Source organism: Heterocephalus glaber, unplaced genomic scaffold (genome assembly GCF_053883595.1).
Source record: "Heterocephalus glaber isolate CG9 unplaced genomic scaffold, H.glaber_assembly_v1.0 deba00000594, whole genome shotgun sequence".
Lineage (NCBI taxonomy): Eukaryota > Metazoa > Chordata > Mammalia > Rodentia > Bathyergidae > Heterocephalus > Heterocephalus glaber.
This window is the reverse complement of record NW_028258151.1, coordinates 33,437,171-33,458,327: the sequence shown is the minus strand read 5'-3', so window position 1 is coordinate 33,458,327 and position 21,157 is coordinate 33,437,171. Positions and strand designations below refer to the sequence as shown.

Below are 21,157 nucleotides of genomic sequence, written 5' to 3'. Positions count from 1 at the left end.
TGTATCCTGAGGGTAACGCCACTAATATCAGCTGTCCATCAACGCCCAGGGTGGACAGTACCAGGCCGCCAGGGGCCTCAGGGGAACAAGTCTCTGCCAATACCTGTAATCTCAGCCAGAAACCCTTTGTGCCTCTCCCCCAGCCAGTCGGGCCAGCTGTGTCGGCTGGACCCCGCTCGGAGCCGCAGAGCCGGGCCAGCCCAGCAGGGGGCGCTTCCTCCAGCCCCAGCCCTGGGGTCTCTCGGAGGCCTGCCTTGGGGCCTCGGGTTTCGGGGAGGGAGGGTGAGTCAGTGCTGCAGCCCCCAGCAGCTGTGTCTCCTGCGATGATAAGAGCGCCCCAAGCCCCTTCCCGGGGCCTGGGAGAGGAGAGGCGCCGCCTCCCGTTCCTCGCCCCCCCGGGGTCCCTGGAGACCTTGGCTCCAGGCCCACGGGAACCTGCGAGGGAGCTCTGTGCCCCGCTTTGGGGAGCAGCCCCTACACCACCTGCTGGAAACGGCAAGCAAAGCCCAGCAGGATGAAGCCTCGAGCAGCCAAGCCGGGACAAGGCGAAGGGGGGCGGCCACGGCGCAGTGGGGTGGGGGTGGAGGCCACTGAGATGCTTGGGCCTCCCTGCTCTGCTCTTTCTGGGGAGCGATGGGTGGTGGGCGCGTCCCCCCCATCGTCCTGTACCTGGAGGGAGCGCCACCATCATCAGGTCACCCCTCAGGGCCTTTGTAGCCCACTTCCATTCGGGACCTGAGAAAGTTCACGGTCCTACAGCCCCTCATTTGCTAAAATGAGGTCCAGAGAGGGACGCCACCCACCCAGGGTCACACAGCGAGCTGGGGAGGTTGAGGGCAGGGTTCCCTGCAGCTCCAGGGTGGTCCCCACTTCTCCCTCTGTGCCCACCTCCCCCAGCCCTGGAAGGCCCACTCTAGACTCTTCGGACCTCCCCAGCTCCAGCCCGGCCGCTTGCTTCCTTCCTCATCCTCAATCCAGCTCACGCTGAAGGTTCAGTTTTAGATTATCGGATGGAAAGTGGGGAGCTGGCAGCCAGGAGTCCAAGAAGGGCAGAGGGTCGTGCGTCGACGTTGTAAGGGGGACAGGGCTCTTCTGAGGGGCAGCCTTCTAGGGGGTGTCTTTCCAGACGACGGGGAGGGAAGCCAGAGAAGGAAACATTATGATTTGTTTCCCTCCTTGTTAAAGACTTTTTCCTACAGAGGTGCCAATATAAGCTTCTTGGCTGCCATGCGCAGCCAGCGCTGGCTCCACTCTATTGGAGGTGAGGTTCCCCAACTCCCCTGCTCGCAGACCTGCATGCGCCCACTACAGGGTATACACCTCCTCCTCCGCCGGGGTCGGCCTTTATAGGTGAGAGGGTCATCCGGGTTTTGCCAGCCCGGTACAGCCCACGAACGGTTAACCTGGGCGTGCTCGGGACCGCCCCCCGTGGGAATCCCTCCTGTTCATTGGTCAGGGCGGCAAGCTCTTGGCCAATGGGAGGAGGCTGGGAGCTACGGGCCGCAGAGGGCGCGGGAGGTGCGAGGAAGAAGGTCCCAGCCTTCGCAGCCCGCTGCACGGAGTGTAGGGACCGTAGGGACCGGGTCTCCTGGGTCCCGCCTGTTGCCCTTCCGTGTGGGAGCAGAGGCAGAAACCGCAGGCTCCCACTGCGTCCCAAGACCCTAATCAATAGCACGGCCCCGCCCCTGCCCTGCCAGGCGGGTCAAATGGAGAGGGAGGGTCTCCAACTCAGATCCCCGCTGGAGGGCGCGCTGGCCCGGGCTCTCCAGCCCCTTCGCCGCTCTTCCTCCCGCCGTTCCTCTTAAGAACCGGCTCAGGGCGCATGCCTGGGGCAAGGGGGCCTCTGTCCCTGTGGGAGAGGGGGAACATCGCCCAGGCGGTGATGGCATTGCCCTCATTCTTCCCCGTCCCCCACCCCCAAGCCCACCGCTAGGGTCAGTGCCACAGCAGGGTTCTGAGCACCCCATTGGCTGATGGGGTGTTGGGGAGAAGGTTCCCCCACCGGAAGCAGCCCAGTGCGCCCCTTCCCGCAGGCCCCCATCCCGTAGGCGCCTGCACCCCCATCCCTGGCTTCTGACCCTCCCCCGGCCTAGGCTGATTCAGTCTGCGCCGGGAAAAGGAGGGAGAATGCCAGCGTGGGTCCAGGCTGAGCTGTGGGATGTGGGGTGGGGGGAATCCTGAGCGAACATTCCTTCCGAGAGAGAGCGAGCCCTGAGGAGAGGCCTCTCACATTTCCTCCTCTCCTGCCCCCGCAGGCTGGGCCCACAGACATCGCCTCCCCAAACACACTGACCCGCACATTCCCGGATGGTTACCGGCCTCGTGGTCACTCGAAAATTGCTCCCATTTCAAGCTGCAGGGCCACTAGTCTGAGTCACTGCAGTGTCCGGTGTGTGGGGGTGGGGGGCAGGGTCAAGAGAGCAGGGAGAAGGGGTGGCCCTGGGTCCTCAGCTGTCATCAATCTCCATCCATGTCTTTGGGGGCCCCAGGGTTATATTCTAAGACTAGGCAAAGGGAAGACAGCCCTGGACTCAGACTCAGGAGGCCCCAGTTCAAGATGGTAGGGTCAGGTGGAGTTGCTGCCCTAGGCCCAGTTCTCATTGGTTATAGCTGGGACCCTAACCTAAGCAGGGCAGAAGAGAGTGGGCTCCTTCCTCTGGCCTGGCCTCTCTGGGCCTGGAATGGGTGCAGCCAGCCTTCTCGTACCTTCTGCGGTTGGGGGATTGCATTGTTCTGGCCCGCTGTCTCACTCTCATTCCCCAATCCCCACACGCCCCAGGAAGGCGGCTGCTGAGCCTGTATTTCCCCCTGCTGAACAGCTCACCACACAGCCCAAGCCCACATAGGCAGATGCTTGCTTATGTGTGCGCACACACATGCTACACGGACCTGGGCTGGGAGGTTCTGCTTACGCAGGGAATCTCGCTTGTCTGACACCACACAATGGAAGAGCCACCCACCCAGGACGAGTGCAGCTCATCTCACGTACAGCCTGTGCAAACGCTCTCGCATGCACGCACACATGCACACCTAGGCAGGCACTGTCAGGCATGAGCACAGACCCAAACCATGGTATCAGATGTGATCTCACTGACGCCGACTCGAATATGCAGACTCGGCTGGTGGTGTGGCTCAGTGTCAGGGGCTTGCAGAGTATGCCCCCTCCCCAGGACTGCAAATAACAGACCCCAAACACAACTGCACACGCTCACATATGTGTGTGGCCTCCCAGACACCCTCCTGGTCAGTTTCACACAAACACATGCAACATCTTGCATGATCGCAGAACTAAACACTGAGTGGGCCAAGCCACTGCCTACATCTGAGTCATGCGTGCTACAGCAGAAAGGATTTGGGAGTCCCTGGCTTGCCCAGGGCGGGAACTGTGAGGGCTGGGGCTAGAGGAGGGGCTGAAGTGGGGACTGAGCTTTCTATGCCAGTGTGTGCTGGAAAAGGGAAAGGTGTAGGCTGGCTGGCACTGCCAGGCTGCTTCTTGCAGAGCAGGTGCCGGGGAGGTCTTGTGCCTTCTGCAGCCCCCAGCCCAGAAGTCTAGGCCTCTGCTTGCCCTGCGCCACACCAGCGACCCCACCCTGGTCCCCCAGGTTCCCAGCCAAGCCCTGGCATCTTCTGACCAGGCGGCCCTTGTGCTGGGACCCAACTCTGGGGGCTGGCGCCAGGCTCTGTCTGGGCAGGAGGAAGCAATGGCAGTGAGCACTGCCGCCCAGGGCTGGGATTCACTGTGACTGGCACCCCAAGGGCATGGCAGCCCATGGTCCATATGCAGCAGCCAGAGGATCCCTGCGGGACAGCTCAGGACACAGGAAGCCAGGTGCCAGGCCTGGTACTGCGGGCCTCTGGAGAAGAAGGGCAGCCAGTCACATGTGTTTATCGATATTCAGCCATTCGCACAGTACTTACTGAGCACCTACTCTGTGGCCAGCTCTGCACATACAGAGATGAATGGGCCTGATTCCTGCTGACATCTATGAAGAGAGTCCACGCCTTGAAGTCTGATCTCTCTTCAGAGTTGAATAAAGAAAGATCTAAACCAAGCATAATGGTGCATGTCTGTAATCCCAGCACCCATGAGGCTGAGGCAGGAGGATTGGTAGGCCAGCCTGAGCTACATAGTGAGATCCTGTCTCAAAAGCATCAAGAAAAAAAAAAAAAAGAAGATCTAGAACCCCAAAGTGACCACACAATTCCTGGCTCAATAACAATCAATGACTCCCCACTGCCCGAGGATAGAGTCCATATTCCTTGGTGTAACTTGAAGTGATCCATTCCTGCTGCCTCTGCCCTGCTATATCCAATTCTTATCCATATGTCTCAAGTGTAGCAAGCTTGGAAGTCTCAGGTGTTTGCTGACTGACTGCGTGGGTGAATGGAGGAATGTCAGTGAGCTAACGGACCGAGGTGCTTGCTTATGCTGCAGAGCTCTGGGAATGACTGTCATGGATCCTGCACCTGTGCCAGCTTCTCCTGCCCCAGGCAGTTTCTATTTGCCTGGCTCCTTCCCCTTGCCTCTCCCTGGTGGGGCCTGCTGCACCTGTTCTCTGGGTTGTTTGTGCCCGAGACCCTTTTATTCTGAAGCCCAGGTAGACCAGTTACCTGGGGAGCACAGGCCCTACTTGGTGCTGGAGGAGCTGCCTGTGGCTCAGGCCAAGCCCAAGGGTCCAACAGGGCCCAGTGGCCAATCAGGCGGAGCTGCCTCAAGCCCGGGTCAGCTGGAAGGCCATCCCAGCTGGAGCTCACAGTGGCCCTGGCTGGGATCTTTGGCTGCTCCCTCTGATACACTCAGCATTGGGCCTCTGGCTTCCTCAGGTCCCAGCCAGTCTGAAGTGTGCTCAGGTTTTACTTTTGGGAGAGGTGGTACTGTATTCTCCCCTATTTACTCCCTTCCTGCACGGGAGGTGTGGGACCCCGGGCTCGGCTGGGGATCAGCCTGAGGCCCTGATCCCTGGGGTCCGGGCCTCCAAGGACTCCTGCCCCACCCCATGCTCCAAGGCTAGCTGCCCCTGCCTCCTCCCTGCACCCAGTGTGTGACCGACCATAGCCTGGCTGGTCTTTCTGTCCTTGGAACTTCAGAGTACAATTTCAGAGTAGCGCTAGGGCCTCCTCATCCCTATGGAGACGCAATACAGTTCAATGGTTATGAGCAAGGGAGGCCCAGACTGGGTCTAGCCTGGCTCGGCTACGTGCTGGGTAACCTTGGGCAGGTGACTTAACCTCTCTGACCCTCAGTCTCCGCTATGATACGGGCAGGGGGTGTGTGTGCTTACATCCACAAAACCACGCTGCAGTGCGAATAAAATGAGTAGGCATTTCTAAGGTGCTCTGAAGAATGCAGGCTGTGGAGAAAACTCATTCAGTGCAGCAGACTTTTTGTTTTGTTTTGTTTTGTTTTTGGTACCAGGGATGAACTCAAGACCTTGCGGTTTCGAGGCAGGTGCCGGAATCACTGAGCTAAATCCCCGGCCAGATATTTCTATTGTAACAGGACTCGGTTACAATAGGAAAGCCTGGGCCTAGTGGACTTGTCTGTGATCCTAGAGCTCAAGAGAAACAGCCCTTTCTGCAACGTTCATTTCTCTATCTCCCTTCCAAGGAGAAGGGAGAGGCTGGTGTTAGTCCAAAGAAGAATTTTCTTTATTATTGTTATTATTATTCTTTTGGATTTTTGAGATAGGGTCTCACTGTGTAGTTCAGGTTGGACTTGGAACTTACTGTGTAGCTCAGGCTGGACTCAAATGCGCAGGGATCCTCCTGCCTCAGTCTCACGAGTATAAGGATTACAGACATGTGCCACCACACCTGGCTTTAGCCCAAAGGAAAATTTTCTTGAGTCAATCGATGGGCAAATCCTGGGTGTCCTGGTGGCTTCTTGCCTAGGTCCTACTGGGGGTGGGGGAAGGCACTTCCTTCCATGTTCCATGTCCCAGGGACTCTATCTTGCTCACTGAGGGTGAGTGGGGGCCTGGGGAGGTGACCCCAGCACTCAGCCCCATGGTGGACCAGGTCGGTGGGACTGTGAGGAGGGGAGGGCTGGGTCCTGACATCACAGAGTGGAAAAGCTAAAGCCACAGCCACTTGGGCCAGCTGGGGCCTTTCCAGCGCGTCCAGATGTCTCCGGAATGTGCTGAGCTGGGAACTACCTCGCTCCTTCCCCAGCGCCCCAACCCCTCACACCCTCGTCTGTGCTCCAGCTCGGCCTCCGCCCCCTCCCCGCCCTGCCTCTCTCTTCCCTCCCGGGAGGGCCTGGTGTCCACTGTCCTGGTCCCTCTCTCTCCTCCTCGGAAGGGGCTGGGATTGGCAGGAGTCCTTCCGATTCTGCGGACCCCTCAGGCCGACCAAGCGACCCCACGCCGGGGAGGGCGATGGGCGCCCCTGACTGGGAGGGGAGCATTCTGAGCGATCGCACACGCCAGATCCCAAATGTGGAACTGATTTGCAGCCCTGGAGAGAAAGGGGTGAAAGCTCTGGGGCTGCAGAGGCCAGGGCTGGGCCTCCGCTCTGGGAGGGTTTGCAAGGGGCTCGGGCCTTTCGTCCTAGCTGAGCGGTGTGAGCCAAGGACTGGGCACCAGGCTGGGCTGGTTCGAGGGGAGGGATGGGGTCCTCCGAGGCCCCTGGGGTGGACAGGGGCGTGCTGTGGGCCAGGGATGTAGCGCAGTGGCAGAGCACTGCTCAGCATGTGCAAGGCCCAAGGTTCGATCCCAAGTACTGCAAAATCAAAGACAAAAGCTTCTTGGGGGCCAGGGGAGCCCCGTTAGCATCCTGGGGTTGGGTCAGAGGGAGGATATGGCTCAGGCTGGAGAGCCCATCCCTGAAGAAAGACAGCCTGGCCTCCTCAGCTTGGCCCTGAGTGCTGGGCTGAAAGATGGGGAGGAAGAGGGGGCCCTGGGCTGGTGTGAGCATCCCAGCTGGGCACAGTGTGGCGGTCAGGGGACAGAAGGGAGCTGGTGCCTCAGGAAAGCTCCTACTTCTCTCTCCCGTGGGGCAGGGCCCAGGTCAGATAGGCAGACAGACAGACAGCTGAGCTCCCCCTAATAAACTCTAGGCCTCAGAGGAGCTGGCCACCACCCCCTAATCCAGCCCAGAACCACTGCTGGCTCTCCATTGCCTGCTGAAACACCTCCCAGCTCCCTAGTGTGTTATTCAAGGTACACAGATTCCAACTTCCCCAGATGCTAGAGCCCCTCATCTCCTCCTCCCTACAGCCTAGCGGGACTGAAGCTCCCGGCTCCCTAAACCCCCTGGGAGCTGTTCTGCCACAGGACCTTTGCTTATTCTACTCCCTGTGCCCGGAATGCCTTTACCCTTCACTTCCTCAGGCCAACTCTTCTCACCCTTTAAGGCCTGGCTCACATGCTGCCTCCTCCAGGATCTAGGACAGATTTCATCCTTGAAACCCTCTGCAGGCCTCATGCAGGGCCCAGCATACACTTTGTCCAATAGTAACAATGCCCTGGGCACTGTGGTGCACCCCTGTAATCTCAGCACTCGGGAGGGAGAGGCAGGAGGATTGCTGTGAGTTCGAGGACAGCCTGGGCTAGAGAGCGAGACCCTGTCTCAAGTAAAACAAAACAAGACATGGCAATGATGGTGGTAGCTAATGGTTCCATGCCAGGCACTGCTCTAGCCTTGCATGTAGCATCTCATCTAAGCTTTAGAAGGTAAAGGTGGCTCTGTCAGTGCCCTCACTTAATGGGTAAGAAGGGACACACAGAAGTTAAGAAGCCTGTCCAGCTTCATCCCTTAGCAAATGATGGAGCCACATTTGAATCCAGGCTCTGATTGTAGAGCCCCTGTGCTTTGTTTTGGTTTGTTGTTTTTGAGACATGGCCTTACTGTGTTGCCCACACTGGTCTCCATCTCCTGAGCTCAAGCAATCCTCCTGTCTCAGCCTCTTGAGTGCTAGGATTACAGGCATGCACCACCACACCCAGCTCTCCACTTTGCATTCTTAAGCATCCGAGACATCACTGGTTGCTGAAGAAGTGATCCTGCTGTCCCCTCCCAGAAGGTAGCATAGGGCCAGGTACAACACACGGCCCCCACTCCATGCAGGGATCCACACCTGGGGCCCAGCTTTGCTCCTCCCCTGCCAGCCTCCCCATGATGCCCAGGAACATAGAGCTCTGAGTAGGGGCCTGGGGCTTCTGAGTCTCCCCAGAGCAAAGCCTTCCGTTTGCAGAGAGGTCAGATGGATAGAAAGGTAAGGCCCTTCGACTGGGGCTCAGCGTGAGCTGGGGAGGTGGGACGCTTGCATGCTGGAGACCTTCAGATGGCTCTTGTCCATTCTGTCTCTGACTGCATCCGCACGAGGACACTTGTTTTACATGGTAGGTTTTTCCTACTTGAAGCAGGAAAACACTCAGTCCGGAGGGGCTGAGGTGCCCGTCCATGCCCACACGGATCCTCAGCTGCGTGGGGCTTAGGCTGAGGGCCCTGACCCAGGAAGGCCCTGCTCCCCAGCGCTGGTCCAGCTCTCTGCCCTTTGACCTCTGACCCGCTGCCTGCCCAGGTTGGTCTGGGAGCAGCACCTGGTCTCAGGACTCTGTCCACACTTGCTCGCCTTTTGCCCAAACTTGCATGGCTTTGAGAGACTAAGGTATTCAGAGTGGGGTGTGTTTCTTCAGCACAGTCGTGAGTTACCAGCTATCTACTTTATTATAGTTTGAGATGTGCATCACACATATTCTTCTATTGCACAATATATTTCATAACAGAGAAGGCCGTTATGATAAAGTGAAAGGTACACAGATTTAAGATCCACACTTTGATAAAGCTGGTGTGGATGTGTCCTTCTTTCACTATCCATCCACCAACCTATTCTCTCTCCATCATCCTCACCCCACCCCACCCCTTCCTTCTATCCTTCCATTCGCCCAACCATTCATCCCTCCTTCTCCAGTCTATCCTTCCTTCCAGATCAGCCTTCCTCCTTTCCTTCCTCCACTTCTTCCTTTCCATCCGTCTGTCTACCCATCCACCCACATGCACCTATCTACCCATCCATCCATCCATCCATCCACCCATCCAATAAATATTTCCTGAGCACCCAGCCACTATAGCTATCGCCAGGAAAATAGCCAAAAAACCAGAACCAAAACCAAAACAAACCAAAAAACCCAAAACAAAAAGATCCTCCAAAAAACAGACACTGCGTGCCCTCAAGCAACCTTAGTCTAGTTTAGCAAAGAGGAAACCAAGGCTCAAAGGCTCAAGGAGGGAAAGGGGCTTGCCCAAGGTCATGCAGCGAGTCAGGAAGACGAGGCTATGAGGGGTGAGGGCATGGCTTGCCAACAGAGGCATGGGCCCAGGCCTGTCGGCCTCCAAAGCGAGCCCCTCATTCACTGCCCGAGGCTGCATCCCTCCTGGCTCTCCGTGAGGCCCCGCAGGGCCTGCCTCTTGCTCTGCAGCTTTCATTTTTGTTATTCTTTTGGAAGAGAAGGGGTGGGAGTGGCTGCTGCTGTCCAGCTGTTGTGTCGGACCACACATCCCAGCCCAGATGTGTCAGCCTCTTTGTGATGGGTGAAACAGTTTCTGGGCCCAGAGCCAGGGGCCCAGGAAGCAGCATTAGGGTTCCATCCCTGGGGATCTGGGGAGGAGGCGCTCTGTGCTGGGAGCAGGGAAGTCCACTTGTGCCTCATGGCCAAGCTCACTTCCTGGACTATGTCCGGTGTCCCGGCCGTGGGGATCCCAAGTTTGATGACTGTCCGAGGACATCAATGCCTGTGACATATTTCCTTTGAACGCCAGAGTTCTGAGCCGCATCCTGCCTCTCCCAGCCCCTCCACCCCCATGACCTGTCCCGTGGCCCTGTCCAGGGCCCTGCCACTCACTTGGGCTTCCCTGGCCCACACAAGGGGGTCACATGGAGTTCCAGCCAGAGCAACGCTCATGGTCTTGACTCCACTCCACCCAACTCTTCCTCCTCTCTCCTGCCCCCCGGAGTGCTGAGACTTCCAGAAGAACAGCCTGTTCTCCAGCATCTGGATCTGGTTTCTTGAGGGAGGGTCAAGGTCAAGCGGGGTCCCAGAGAGATGGTCGGGCAGGGCCTCCCGACCAGGACTCGAAAGTGGCACGTGGCTCGGGGAGAGGATACAATGCCCTCCTGGGGGCTGCAGAGCGCAGAGGAGCAAGCTCCCGGAAGGACTGGGAGCAGCATCTGGGGGAATGGGGGCCTTCCAGGGGCTCTGGCTCTGCCTCTAAAGCTCTAGGCATCCATGGCATGCTAAGAATGGGAGTGGATGAGGGTGAAGGCAAAGATCTTCTGATATCCCAAATCCTCAACTTTCCTTGTCCTGGACAGCGGGATCAGAGCAGAGTAAACTGGGAGAACCTGGTGAGGAGAGGTGGCTCATGGCTGTAATCTTAGCCCCTGGGAGGCTGAGGCAGGAGATTGCCATGAGTTCAAGGGTACATAATGAGTTTAAGGCCAGCCTGGATGACATAGTGAGACTCTGTCTCTAAAAACAAAAACAAAACAAATGGACAAACACAAAGAATAAGATGGGAGAGAACTGGCTTCTAGCTGTTTCTCTCTCCTCTCTTTGACTCCCTACATTGGACCCCTGTCCTTGGAGAGAAGCAGCATGTCCACTCCTCTCTGAGTTTCAGTTCCCTCGTCTGCGTGATGATACCACTCAGTCTCACCTGCTGAGATGGCCTCCAATAACCCCTGTGCCACTAGGGAGGGGATTCATGGGGGGGGGGTCACTTCAGAGAAAACTTGGCCATGACTGTGACTCAACCATGACCCCTAGCTTGGCTCAGACTCCTCATGGGGGCCCCATTTGTTCTACTATGACACCCACCATAGTCTCTCTGGTGTCTTCCCCGCTCAGTCCCTCAATTTTCTACATTAGTCGCTGGAGGGCCAGATGTCTTCCTATCCAAGTAACCCTGGCACCTGTGAAGGTATCCCTTCTGTACCCAGGCTTGAAGGAATGGATGTTTGCATTAATGTTAAGCAAGTGGATCCGCAGCTGGTCCAGGGAGGCTGGGGGTGCGGGGGGAAGCTCATAATAGATTGGGGAGCAGACAGCATTTCTGGGGGACCCAGCATCCTCACCACCCTCCACACTGGCCAGGCCAGGCCCCTGAGGATGAGGACCCAGGCCCTTCTGGAATTGTCAATACACTTCTCGAACGCCCGGGTCTGTTTTGATGTTGTCGCTTCCCTTCCATATAGGGGCGGCCCCGACATAAAGCAGCTTTCTTTGTAAATACAGTAAATCCTTACATAGCACAAAGTTCTCTACCATGTGATCAAACAGCTCCTGTCCTGTGCCCAGGCCCCATCTCAAGCCTCCGGGCTTTGTGGGGCTGGGAGAACTGTGGCTTCCCAGGCTCTTGGAGGTTCCTGAGTTGGGCCTGTGGCCTGTGGGAAGCTTCCCCTCTTGCTCTTGTGCCTTTGATGATAGCACAGACACCCAAAACGCGCCGCTCTTCCTAGGCCCTACAAAAACATAGCTCCACCTTTTACATAATCGGGAAATCGTAGACCCCAATGGTGTAGCTTTACCAGATCCAGCATCTCCTTTGCGCCACAATACCGTGCTAGGTTTAGGGCACTGCACAAAACTGGTCTGTTTTTATGGAACTTGCTCATGGAGGAAAAAGATAATAAACCAATAAGATAACTATGATTTGGGATTAGGGAGATTTAAAAAAAATTAAAGAACTGAAACAGAAAGTAACAGAGGGTCTCACTTGAGGAGACTTAACAATGATCATGACCTTGATCGTGACCTCTATCTTGGCGCAGGACACCCACCATGGCATCTGTCCCAAGCCCTCCCAGCTCTGTGCCTCTGGTTTGAATGTAAGTGGCTAGAAGACCAGGTGGGCTGCAAGATCCTGATGGGTGGGAACAGATGGGCTCCAGCACTCGATCCTTCCCCTCCTCCCTCAAATGAACCTCATTCATCTGTTCATTCATTCATTCATTCAACCATCAGGGCTTGGCTGAGCCCTGCTCTGGGCCAAGCACCGAGCTAGGCACTGAGGACAGAGTAGTGACCGAGACAGAGAAGGCCCCTCTGCAAGAAACTCATTTCCTCCATAGTGGGGGAAGCAAAACCAAAACTAATTCTGCAACTTGGGGTTTTGTGGAGGAGTAGGTGTCTGAGGAAGTCTTCCTTTCTATGTGGAGCTCTGAGATTTCTCCATGAGTTAGTTTTTCTTCATTCAGTCTTTTCTACTGCATCCTGTGCTGAGAACAGAGTGCCTTGGCCCTTCTGTCCTCTTTCGTGACAATTTAAAGAAAACACACAGATATGCACATCCCCTCTTTCGAGGGCTGTAAAAAGCCCACCCACATAGTCTCGTCCAAACACACATACTTCTCTAATCTCCCTAAATCCTCCAAAGGCTGGGAGCGGGGGTGGCTCTGCTTTCCCGGTTAACTGGTTAACTGGAGAGGAGCTGGGCTGGGGATTGGGGAGCGGAGATCAGCCTTAGCCTGCAGATGACTTCCCCTGGGTGGACCCTGGGTCTGTCCTTCCCACACCTGGCCTCCCCAGCTGCTGGGAGGTGAATGAGTCCATGGGGCAAACATCCTTAAGCGGTTTCCTGCTGCTCCCCTCTGAGACAACAGCAAGCTTCCTCCTCCTCCTCTTCCCCACACCCTCCCAGCTGGGGCTCCTCTGGGATCCTGAGCCATTTCCCTCTAAAGGAATCAGTCATCCTTTCCCCTTAGCCAGAGGAAGGAGGTAAAGCACGCATAGACCCAGTGTTTCCATCTAGAGCTGGCATCCACTGTCTCTCCACTCCCTGAGCCTGGACCCTCTCTCATGCACACCAAGGGGAATGCAGGGTACAGTGGCAGAGGGCTGGGAGGCAGCTGCATCAGGAAGGGTGGGAGAATTTGGAGGAGCAGGGAGAAGCCCCCCATCTGGCAGGAAGGGTATCCCCTTCTGAGGTGCCCCCAGGAATCCCATGACAGATCGAAGCAATATGAAGGGCCCACAGAAGGAAAATCAAGGCACCAGAGCCACCTGCAGACATGCCTGCTTGACCTCGCGTGCTGGGTGCCTGTCCAGGTGTCATGTTTCTGGTGGAGCCGCCTTCAGGGTAAGCATGCATATTGATTTTTGCTTTTAGAGCGTCAGAGCACACAGGTTTCCCACATGGCTTCATGGCCGGTAGCTGGATATGTAAGGACAGCGAATACACAACTCTCCATCTTCCAGACAGACATGGTGCCTTCTCATCCTCACCTCGGGAAATCTTTTCCCACTCTCATGCAGAATGAAGATGATTTGGGGTACAGCTGCTACAGGAAGGGACCTTAGACTTGGAAGAATGGAAGCCCTGAGGAGGACCATGACTCACTCACGTTCCCACAGCTGCTCCTGGCCACTTGGTTCTCATTATGCCCCATCCAGCTGCCGGACAAGTCAGCTATGGCCCATTACATACCAGGCCTTCTGCTACGTTAATCTTTACTTGATTTCCTCATCAAATCTCTCCAATAATGCTAAAGGGAAGGTTCTGATAGCCCCATTTTTCAGATGAGGAAACCAAGGCCAGAAGAAAAATCACTGAATGGTTGGTGGCAGAAACATATCCAGAGCCAAATTTCTGGATTTCTAGCCCAGGGGATCTTTCTCCACTGCCCTTAAGGACCTGCTCTCTCCTGCCTCACCCCCTTGTCCAGATGGGACAGTAGGGGGATCCCCAGCACGGCTGCCCCTCCCTGTGTCCCAGCGCTGGACACCACTGTGTGGTCAGGGCTCCTTTCCTGCGCTGGACCAGGGCCCAGAGGAGCAGCTGGGGATGCAGGGCTGAATGGACCAGCAGGAAGAGCTTCGGGCAGGTGGGCACAGAGTTCATTCAGAAGAAAGTGCAGCTTGGAGCTGCCAGGAGCCAACGGGAGCTCGCAGGGAGTTCTGCTGCCCCCTTTGACTTAGAGGGTCTGAGCTCCAGCAACTCTTTTTCCTTCTGTCCAGAATCTTTCACCAGCTCCAAGGGGGCTGTGTGGATCATCCGCAGAATCCTGCTGCTTTATCCTGTGCCCCAAACATCCTTAGAAAGACTTGATCTAACCTTGCCCCATTTTGCAGACAAAGAAACTGAGGCTGGAGGAGCAGAGCTGGAGGCGTAGCCCAAGCACATGGATGCAGAGCCAAGACCACCCCAGGTCTCTCAGCTGCCGTGCAGGCCCCCTCTCTTTCCTTGTCCCCCTGGTCTGTCCATCTGTCTGGGACCAAAGGGCTCCCTCAAAGAGCCGGTGACATAGATGTGATGCCAAAGGGAGAATGGGGAGACCTCTGTCCCTTGGATTGCAGGCCTGTGTCAATCTAGCCTCCTGGGACAGTGCAGGTGGAAGTACAAGATGCCCATGTCCCCAAGGACTTGGCTTTTGGTCGATTAACTTTTTGTTAGTTCCAGCAAGTGAAACCCTGGTGTGCTTGCCCATGGAGTATGTGTGTGAGTGTGTGGGGGTGCAACTCGTGGCTCAAGGCATGGAGGTGCTCCCCTTAGATTCTCCAGCAGCCCACATTTCTTGGCTTCCCAGCAGACAGATCCTTCTGAACCCAGATATTTCCTCCTTCGCTGAGCCCACACCCCTCCCCCAACCAAGGACTTAGGGCTGAGCCTGAGAGGGAGGGAGGACAGAAGGAGAGAGAGCCACGTTTCCTTAGGGAGGGAAGGGAAGAGAGAGAACAAGGAGAAAGACAAGCCATAGACAGGGACAGTCATGAAGCCACAGGGAGAGAAAAGTCAGCAGAGACAGGAGGGACCAAGACACAGAAGGTAGAATGACCTACAGACCCAGAGAGGAGAGCCAGGCCTCCCTCTGGAGCGAGCCCCCCACCGTGCTGCCCTGACCCCGAGGCGAGGGTCCCACCCTCGGAGGTTTCTAGGCTCATTTTCTGGGGCTTCCAGGGCAGCACCCCTAAGTTTCTGAGCCTGGCTCAGAACCCGGGGCTGGCTCTGACCCCCAGATCCTCGGGTCTCTGGCGCTCGGAACTCTCCCCTGTGCGCCCCCCAGTGGAGATCCATCGCCCCGACACCGCGGCCCTAAAGGGGGCGCAGGAAAGGGCCCCGCCACTTTGCGCCCCATTTGGGCCCAGAACCGCTGGGTGGGCAGGGGTTTGGCTCAAAGGCGCGTGCGGGGGGCAAAACTGGTGTCCCCTGAGGGATGTCGGAGGCTGCCCTCCGAGGCTGGGGCCGACGTCTGCAAGGACTGCGCCCCGGAGCAGCGCGCCCAGGCTCAAGCTCCTAGCCCCGGGTCCCGGCTCTGGGACGCAGGGAAGTGTCCCGGGATCGAGTCGCCAGATCTCCGAGCACTGAGCACGTGTCCCCCAGCGGAGATCCCGCACTGAGCCCCCTCAACCCCGCTCTTGTGCCAAGATCCCGGTTCTTCTAAGGTCCCAGGCGCGCCGCGCAGAGGGGTGCTGAGCTGTGCAATCGGGGAGGGGACCCCTCTTCTTACCGCATTGTTGAGGAAATCCGACTCGTTCAGGTCCCCCAAGTCCAGGAAGCTGGAGCCGGGGAACAGCCTGTCGGCCGGGAAGGGCTCCAGGACGGCGTCCATCGCGGCCTGAGCTGGGGACCCCTCCGAGCCCAGCGCGGGGCTCCCGCAGGCCGGGGTCGGGGCGCAGGGCCTCAGGGCAGCGGCGCGCGGCGGGCTGGGCGCGGGGGCTCCGGGCGCACCGCGGGCATTCAGCCGACTCCTCCTCCGACTCCTCCCGGGGCACAGCTGGCTTCCATGGGGAGCCCGGGGGTGGGGCTGAGGCTGGAGGAGCCCCCGGGCCGGGTGGGAGCCTGGGCGGCTGCCGGCCTCTCAGCGGTCGCTGCTCTCGCTCTGCAGGGTTTCTGTCACTTTTCTCTGGGAAACTGGGAACCCCGGGTAGGAGAGCCCAGCTGGCGGAGGCGCCACGCCCCCACATCAATATTCACGATCGCTCAATATTAATGAGGAGGGGCGTGGTTTGAGGGATCGTCCCTCCCCTTTTAAAGAGACATTTGCTACCGAGCCTTCCATGCCAGTCTCTGTTTTCTGAACCCTCAAGGAAGAAATTTAAATATAAAATATAAAATGCCTGGAGCCGGGGATGGTGGCTCACACGTAATCCCAGCATTCTGGGAGGCTGAGGCAGGGGGATAGAAAGTTCGATTCCAGCTTGGGCAATTTAATGACTTAGAGAGACCTTGTATCAAAATAAAAAATAAAAGGGCCAGGGATTTAGCTCAGTGGTGCTGCTGCCTGCCTCGCAAGCACAAGGTCTGGAGTTTGATCCACGGTACTGAAAAAAGAAAAAAGAAAAGAAAAAAAGGCTAAGGATATAGCTCACTGCAAAGACTCTGGGTTCAATCCTCAGTAATAAAATCATCCTGGAACATTGGTATCTTGTAAAATCTTTCCCAGCCACAACCTCATCCCTGGATTGACGGGGGAGCTGAATTATTTCCTTTTTTGGGGGCCTGATGCTACCTACCGGGAGGGAACATGATTTCACAGCCGCCTCAGCAGGCTTTCCCGAGGTGGGGAGACTTTGAGCTTCCTAACTCTCGACTCTCATCCTTACTCCTGGAAGCCTTCCTGGGGACTTCCTGGGCAGTTATCACCCCGGTGGACTCCAGGGACATCGTGTCTGTCCTTCCATTGCTTCTGGTTTCGTGATACAGTCCTTTCGTGACTCCACTGGACTGTGCGAGTCCTGGCCAAGACTGTCCCCAGCGTCCCTTCGTGAGCAGCAAGGGATGAGGTGGGTGCCCCCTTCTCAGCCAGTCTAAGAGCAGGAAGTCGGTGCATCCACTGCGAAGTTTGGAGCCGGCTGCAGGCTACAGGGTCACCTGATACCGCAGGTCCGCTGGGATCCATTACCTAAGTGGCCCTGCTCCTGCGCACGACTTAATCTCTTGAAAGGGCTGATAAACAGTCCCGCAGCACCTGAACAAATGGAAGGATTCAGACGGGCCCTCCTTCCAGGGCTGGGTTTGCTCTTTGCTGCGCAAGAGTCATTAATGGGATTAAGCGTGTCCTCCTTGTTTGGGTAATTAGCTCGGGAGCCAAAAGGCCTTTAAGACATAGAGATGTCATTGCAGCTAAGCCATGGGCGTTGCTGAATTGGCTGCCCATGCCAAATGGGAGAAGGGCTCATGCTGATCCGAGACAGCGATGTTTGCCAGCCTGGGGTGGGCGGGTGGCCTTTTCCCACCTCATGACCCAGTTGACAGGGTTCTGGGCAGTGGAGTTCTGGGCCTCCAGGCCATCACGTGGCTCTTGGCTCCCAGGCCTCCCGCAGAGTTGGCTGGGATGGCAGCCTCAGCCCTGGGGACCATCCACCTGCAGTGTGACTGGAGAGTTAGGCTGGATCAAAGGGAAATCAGTTTGCTCCTAAGGATTGTGCTGGGTCAAATTAGGGCCCCGGGGTTACTTTGGGCATTTTCCTCAAAGGTGTCACACCTGGTTAGCTGGGGACCATCCTGCTGGTCCTGCATAGGGAAAGCCGAGTGGGCTCTGGCTGGGCCACCAAGCCCGCCGGTCATCAGGGAGCTGGTGGCAGCAGGTGTCTGGAGTCCTGGCTCCTGAGCTGGACTCCTTGGTCCCCAGGAGGGGCTAAAGTGTCCCTCTGCCTGAGGTTGGCTGGAAATGGTGCCTGTGTTCCCCTCAGCTTGCTCTGTAATTAGAGACACAGGTACCATTTAAGTGATTGGGGAAGATTATATAGTTTTAGATAAGTAGGATTAGAGTGTCCTGTCTTTCCTTATTCTTACCCAGGTGAACACCCCAGGAAACCATTGAAAATAATCCTGGGGGAACATTCTGGTTCCGGCCTCCCCTGTGGAGTCGGAGGGGCAGGATCTCCCAGGAGAAGTCTGGAGGGGGAAGGGGTGGTGGGGAGCGGGAACAGGCAGGGCACAGCCTGGTATGAGGAACAGCGTGATCATTTTCTTTTCCGAGTGAAGGGGACACCAAAGTCAGTCAGAGCTAGGATGCCATGGGATTTATTCACATTTCCTACAAATATTATCGAGCTGCTACTATGCCTAGTCCCTAGACCAGGCCTAGGGGTCTTGGAGATGAAGAATTTAAGTCCCAGATAGAAAGTAGAGGAGAGGGCAAGGAGAGGAAAGGAGGGTGAGGTATTTTAAGAAGACAATTTCAGATCCTGATAAGGACCATGAAGAAAAAAATGGTGTGACGTGGCTGCGTGGGGAGGGAAGATTTCTCGGAACGGGTCACATGTGAGCTGAGAATGTGACTTGGGGGTCATGTAAGGGGTAAAACAGTGGGAAAAGTGTGCCAGGCAGAGGGAACAGCAAGGAGAAGAGAGGAGGCTTTATGGAGATAGGATGAATGTGATGCTCGGTGCCCTACACAGTGCAGTGCTGATGGGCACGCTGAGCTGAGGCTGGACAGCAGGGCAGTGCTTGTACCTGGGAGCAAACCCAGGGCCTTGTGCATGTCAGGCAGGGGCTTCACCGCAGAGCTGCACCCCCAGCCCTGTCTCAGGTCTCAGCCATTTCCCAGGACTTGCAAATACACAGCAGTCTGAAGTCTGAGTTTGGACCCAACACAGAGAATTTGCTTCCTTCCGGTCTGTCAGTGGGCCTGGTCCTGCCTCCGCCCAGACCCCCCCACCCTGCCTCTTCTCCACATCTGAAGGGATTGGGCCCACCTCATACCCCCAAATCCTGCTGCTGCCCCTGCTGCTGAGGGCTCCGGAGCCCCTGGTTGCTGGTAGGCGCAGCTGTCCCAGCTGTGGAGCACAAGACAGCCAGAGGCGGTGCCAGCCAGGGACACACAGGAAGAAAAGGGTAGAGAGAAGCTTCCTGCCTGTCCCAGACCCTGAAGGTCAGGTCGAGAGAGGCAGCTGCTAGTTGAGCCTTGAGCAGGGAATGGCATGTGCGTGCGTGCCTGTGTGCGTGCATAGGTTGGCGACCTCTGGCGGTTCCTGCCCTTCTCCGACTGTTTCCACAGCTATACGATGGGGAGGTGCTGAGGCCCCATGGGGTCCTCTTCTGCCCAGGGATCGCTCACATGAGCCCTCCCCAGAATGAGGCCTGGTGCAGGAAGAAGGGTGGCGAGGGGCTTGGCACGGGCTTGCCAAGCTCCTGCCGGGGCCTCCAGGAGGGCGCAGGCACCCGGCTGTTTACATGAGCAGGCAGGCCTGGGGTGGTGGCCAGAAGGTTGCCCAAAGTAAACCCACTTTGTTTGCCTGGATTGTAAAGGAAAAACACTTTGGCACAGTTTAACAGGAACTTCTGAGAAATGAAAACACATTCATCCTGGAGATTAGGTCAACTTCCGGGGCGCAGACTGGGGGACCCTTTGTTCTCTTGTGGCTGCCTCCAATGGGCTCTGCCTATATCCCCCCTGAGGGTTGAAGTCTGGGGGTGGCACCCTGCCAGCAGGGCGGGATGGGCTTCGGACCCTGGCTGTCGCTCTGCACCCTGAACCATAAAAGTACCTGACATTTATTGAGGGCTTGTTCATGTTAATCTCGTTTATGTCTTGGAATCAGCTTGTAAGATAAGGATTGGAATTCACTGATTCTGAGACACATTTTAACACCTCTGAAGTCAGAATGTGTGCTTCTCTTCTCTTCTTTTTTGAGACAGTCTCACTATGCAGCTCAGGCTGGCCTTGAACTTGCAGCAATCTTCCTGCCTCAACCTCCCAAGTGCTAGGATTACAGGCATGCACCACCAGGCCCTGCTGTGTTTTATAATTGATGGTATGTTACAGTTTACCTGATGGCTTTTTTCCCCCTCTAAATGTGCAGAAAATAACGGGTGTGTCATACAATGGATAACATCTTCAATTCAGGGAAACATGATATCGTTAGCATCCCCAATCTGAAGGTAAGAAAACTGAGGCATACATGGTTTATCCTCCTTTCCTGTAAGAAACCAGGGCCCAGGGCCTTGGGTGGCCGGCCTGAGGTCACTGTGCTTTAGAAAGCAGAGACAGGACTGAGAGCTGGGTCTGCAGCCTTCGAACCCTGGGCCCTTCCACTCACCCCAGATGACCCGGGAGAGGCAGGAGCCCAGGGAGAGGATTCCAGGGATTTCCTCAGAGGAGAGTGATTCACCACCACCCTGCCTTGGAGAGAGGCTGTCAAGCCCAATATTTTTCCTCTTTAAATTCTCTGAAGACTGAGGTTCCTTACAGCCTCAGAAAACACTCCCCTGCCTTCCAGCTGTTTTTCCTGGTAACCGGGTTAGCTCCTTTTTCCCTGAATTTCTGCTCTACTGTCCCATCTTTGGACAGGAGGCAGGCCCGCCTCTTGGCCCTGCTCTGCCTGCTGCTTGGGGAGCAGCCCCACCCGCTTCCTGCTTTGCTTTGGCTCTGAATTTACCCTTCTTGCCCACAGTGAAAGTCACCTGTGGCAACTCTGCTTCTGGACACTTCCACACCCCAGGCCACCTTGGCCCGGTCTCCCAAAGACACACACACTCAGGCATCTCCAATTCTGTATCCCCCTTGCTCGGAAGTGGAGTCATAGGAAAAGCCGGGTGTGGTGGAGCACACCTGTAATCTCAGTACTTGGGAGGTCAAGGCAGGAGGATGGCCTCAAGTTTGAGGCCAGCCTGAACTACGTAGCAAGACCCTGACTCAAAAAACCAGAAGAGCAACAACAAAGAGAAAGAAAGAAAAAAGAAAGTCATGGGAGAAAAGTCAACCCGCTGGTTGCTTCCTCCTGCTCTGAGGAGTCCCCATATTGAGGACACTCCCTTGAAGCTCCTGCCCCACCTAGGGTTGGCAGAGCCAAAACTATGGGCCAGGAAAAAGGCCAGGAGGATGGAGAGCACAGGCCTGACTCTGCCTGCCAAACCTATTGCCTCGGTTTCCCCAAGCTTCAAGACTGGTGAGGGAGGCAGAAGTGGTTTGTCACCAAGAAGTGAGGAGGTAGGGCTGGGGATTTAGCTCAGTGGTTTCGCCGCCTGCTTCGCAAGCGCAAGGACCCGAGTTCCATCCCCCTTACCAAAAAAAAAAAAAGAAGAAGTGAGAAGGTGGCTCGGGACTTCAACTCAAAGGCTTTGCTAAGACCTAACCTGTCCTCACTCCTTTCCAATGCGCCTTTGAGCACTCAGGGTGAGCCAGGCCTCAGGGGCTTCTGAGAAGGCAAACGTTGTTGATGGGATGCCCTCTTATTTATTTATTTTGTTTTTTTTGAGACAGGATTTCGCT

General features: G+C 56.4%; 1 protein-coding gene across 3 annotated transcripts in view; it reads right to left on the bottom strand.

Annotated features, from left to right (window-relative positions):
• The window catches only part of Creb3l1 (cAMP responsive element binding protein 3 like 1), a 31,317-nt gene extending 15,647 nt beyond the window's left edge, over positions 1 to 15,670 (bottom strand). Inside the window, exon 1 of one of the 3 annotated variants that reach the window (XM_021264247.2) lies at positions 15,449 to 15,670. In XM_021264247.2, coding sequence (XP_021119906.1) covers positions 15,449 to 15,550 — 102 coding nt within the window. In that variant the 5' untranslated portion in view covers positions 15,551 to 15,670. Of the gene's footprint in view, positions 1 to 1,292; positions 1,381 to 15,448 lie in introns of those variants that run through there. The other 2 variants (XM_004851932.4, XM_087205702.1) reach the window with 2 other exon arrangements.
• Positions 15,671 to 21,157: the final 5,487 nt, after the last annotated feature.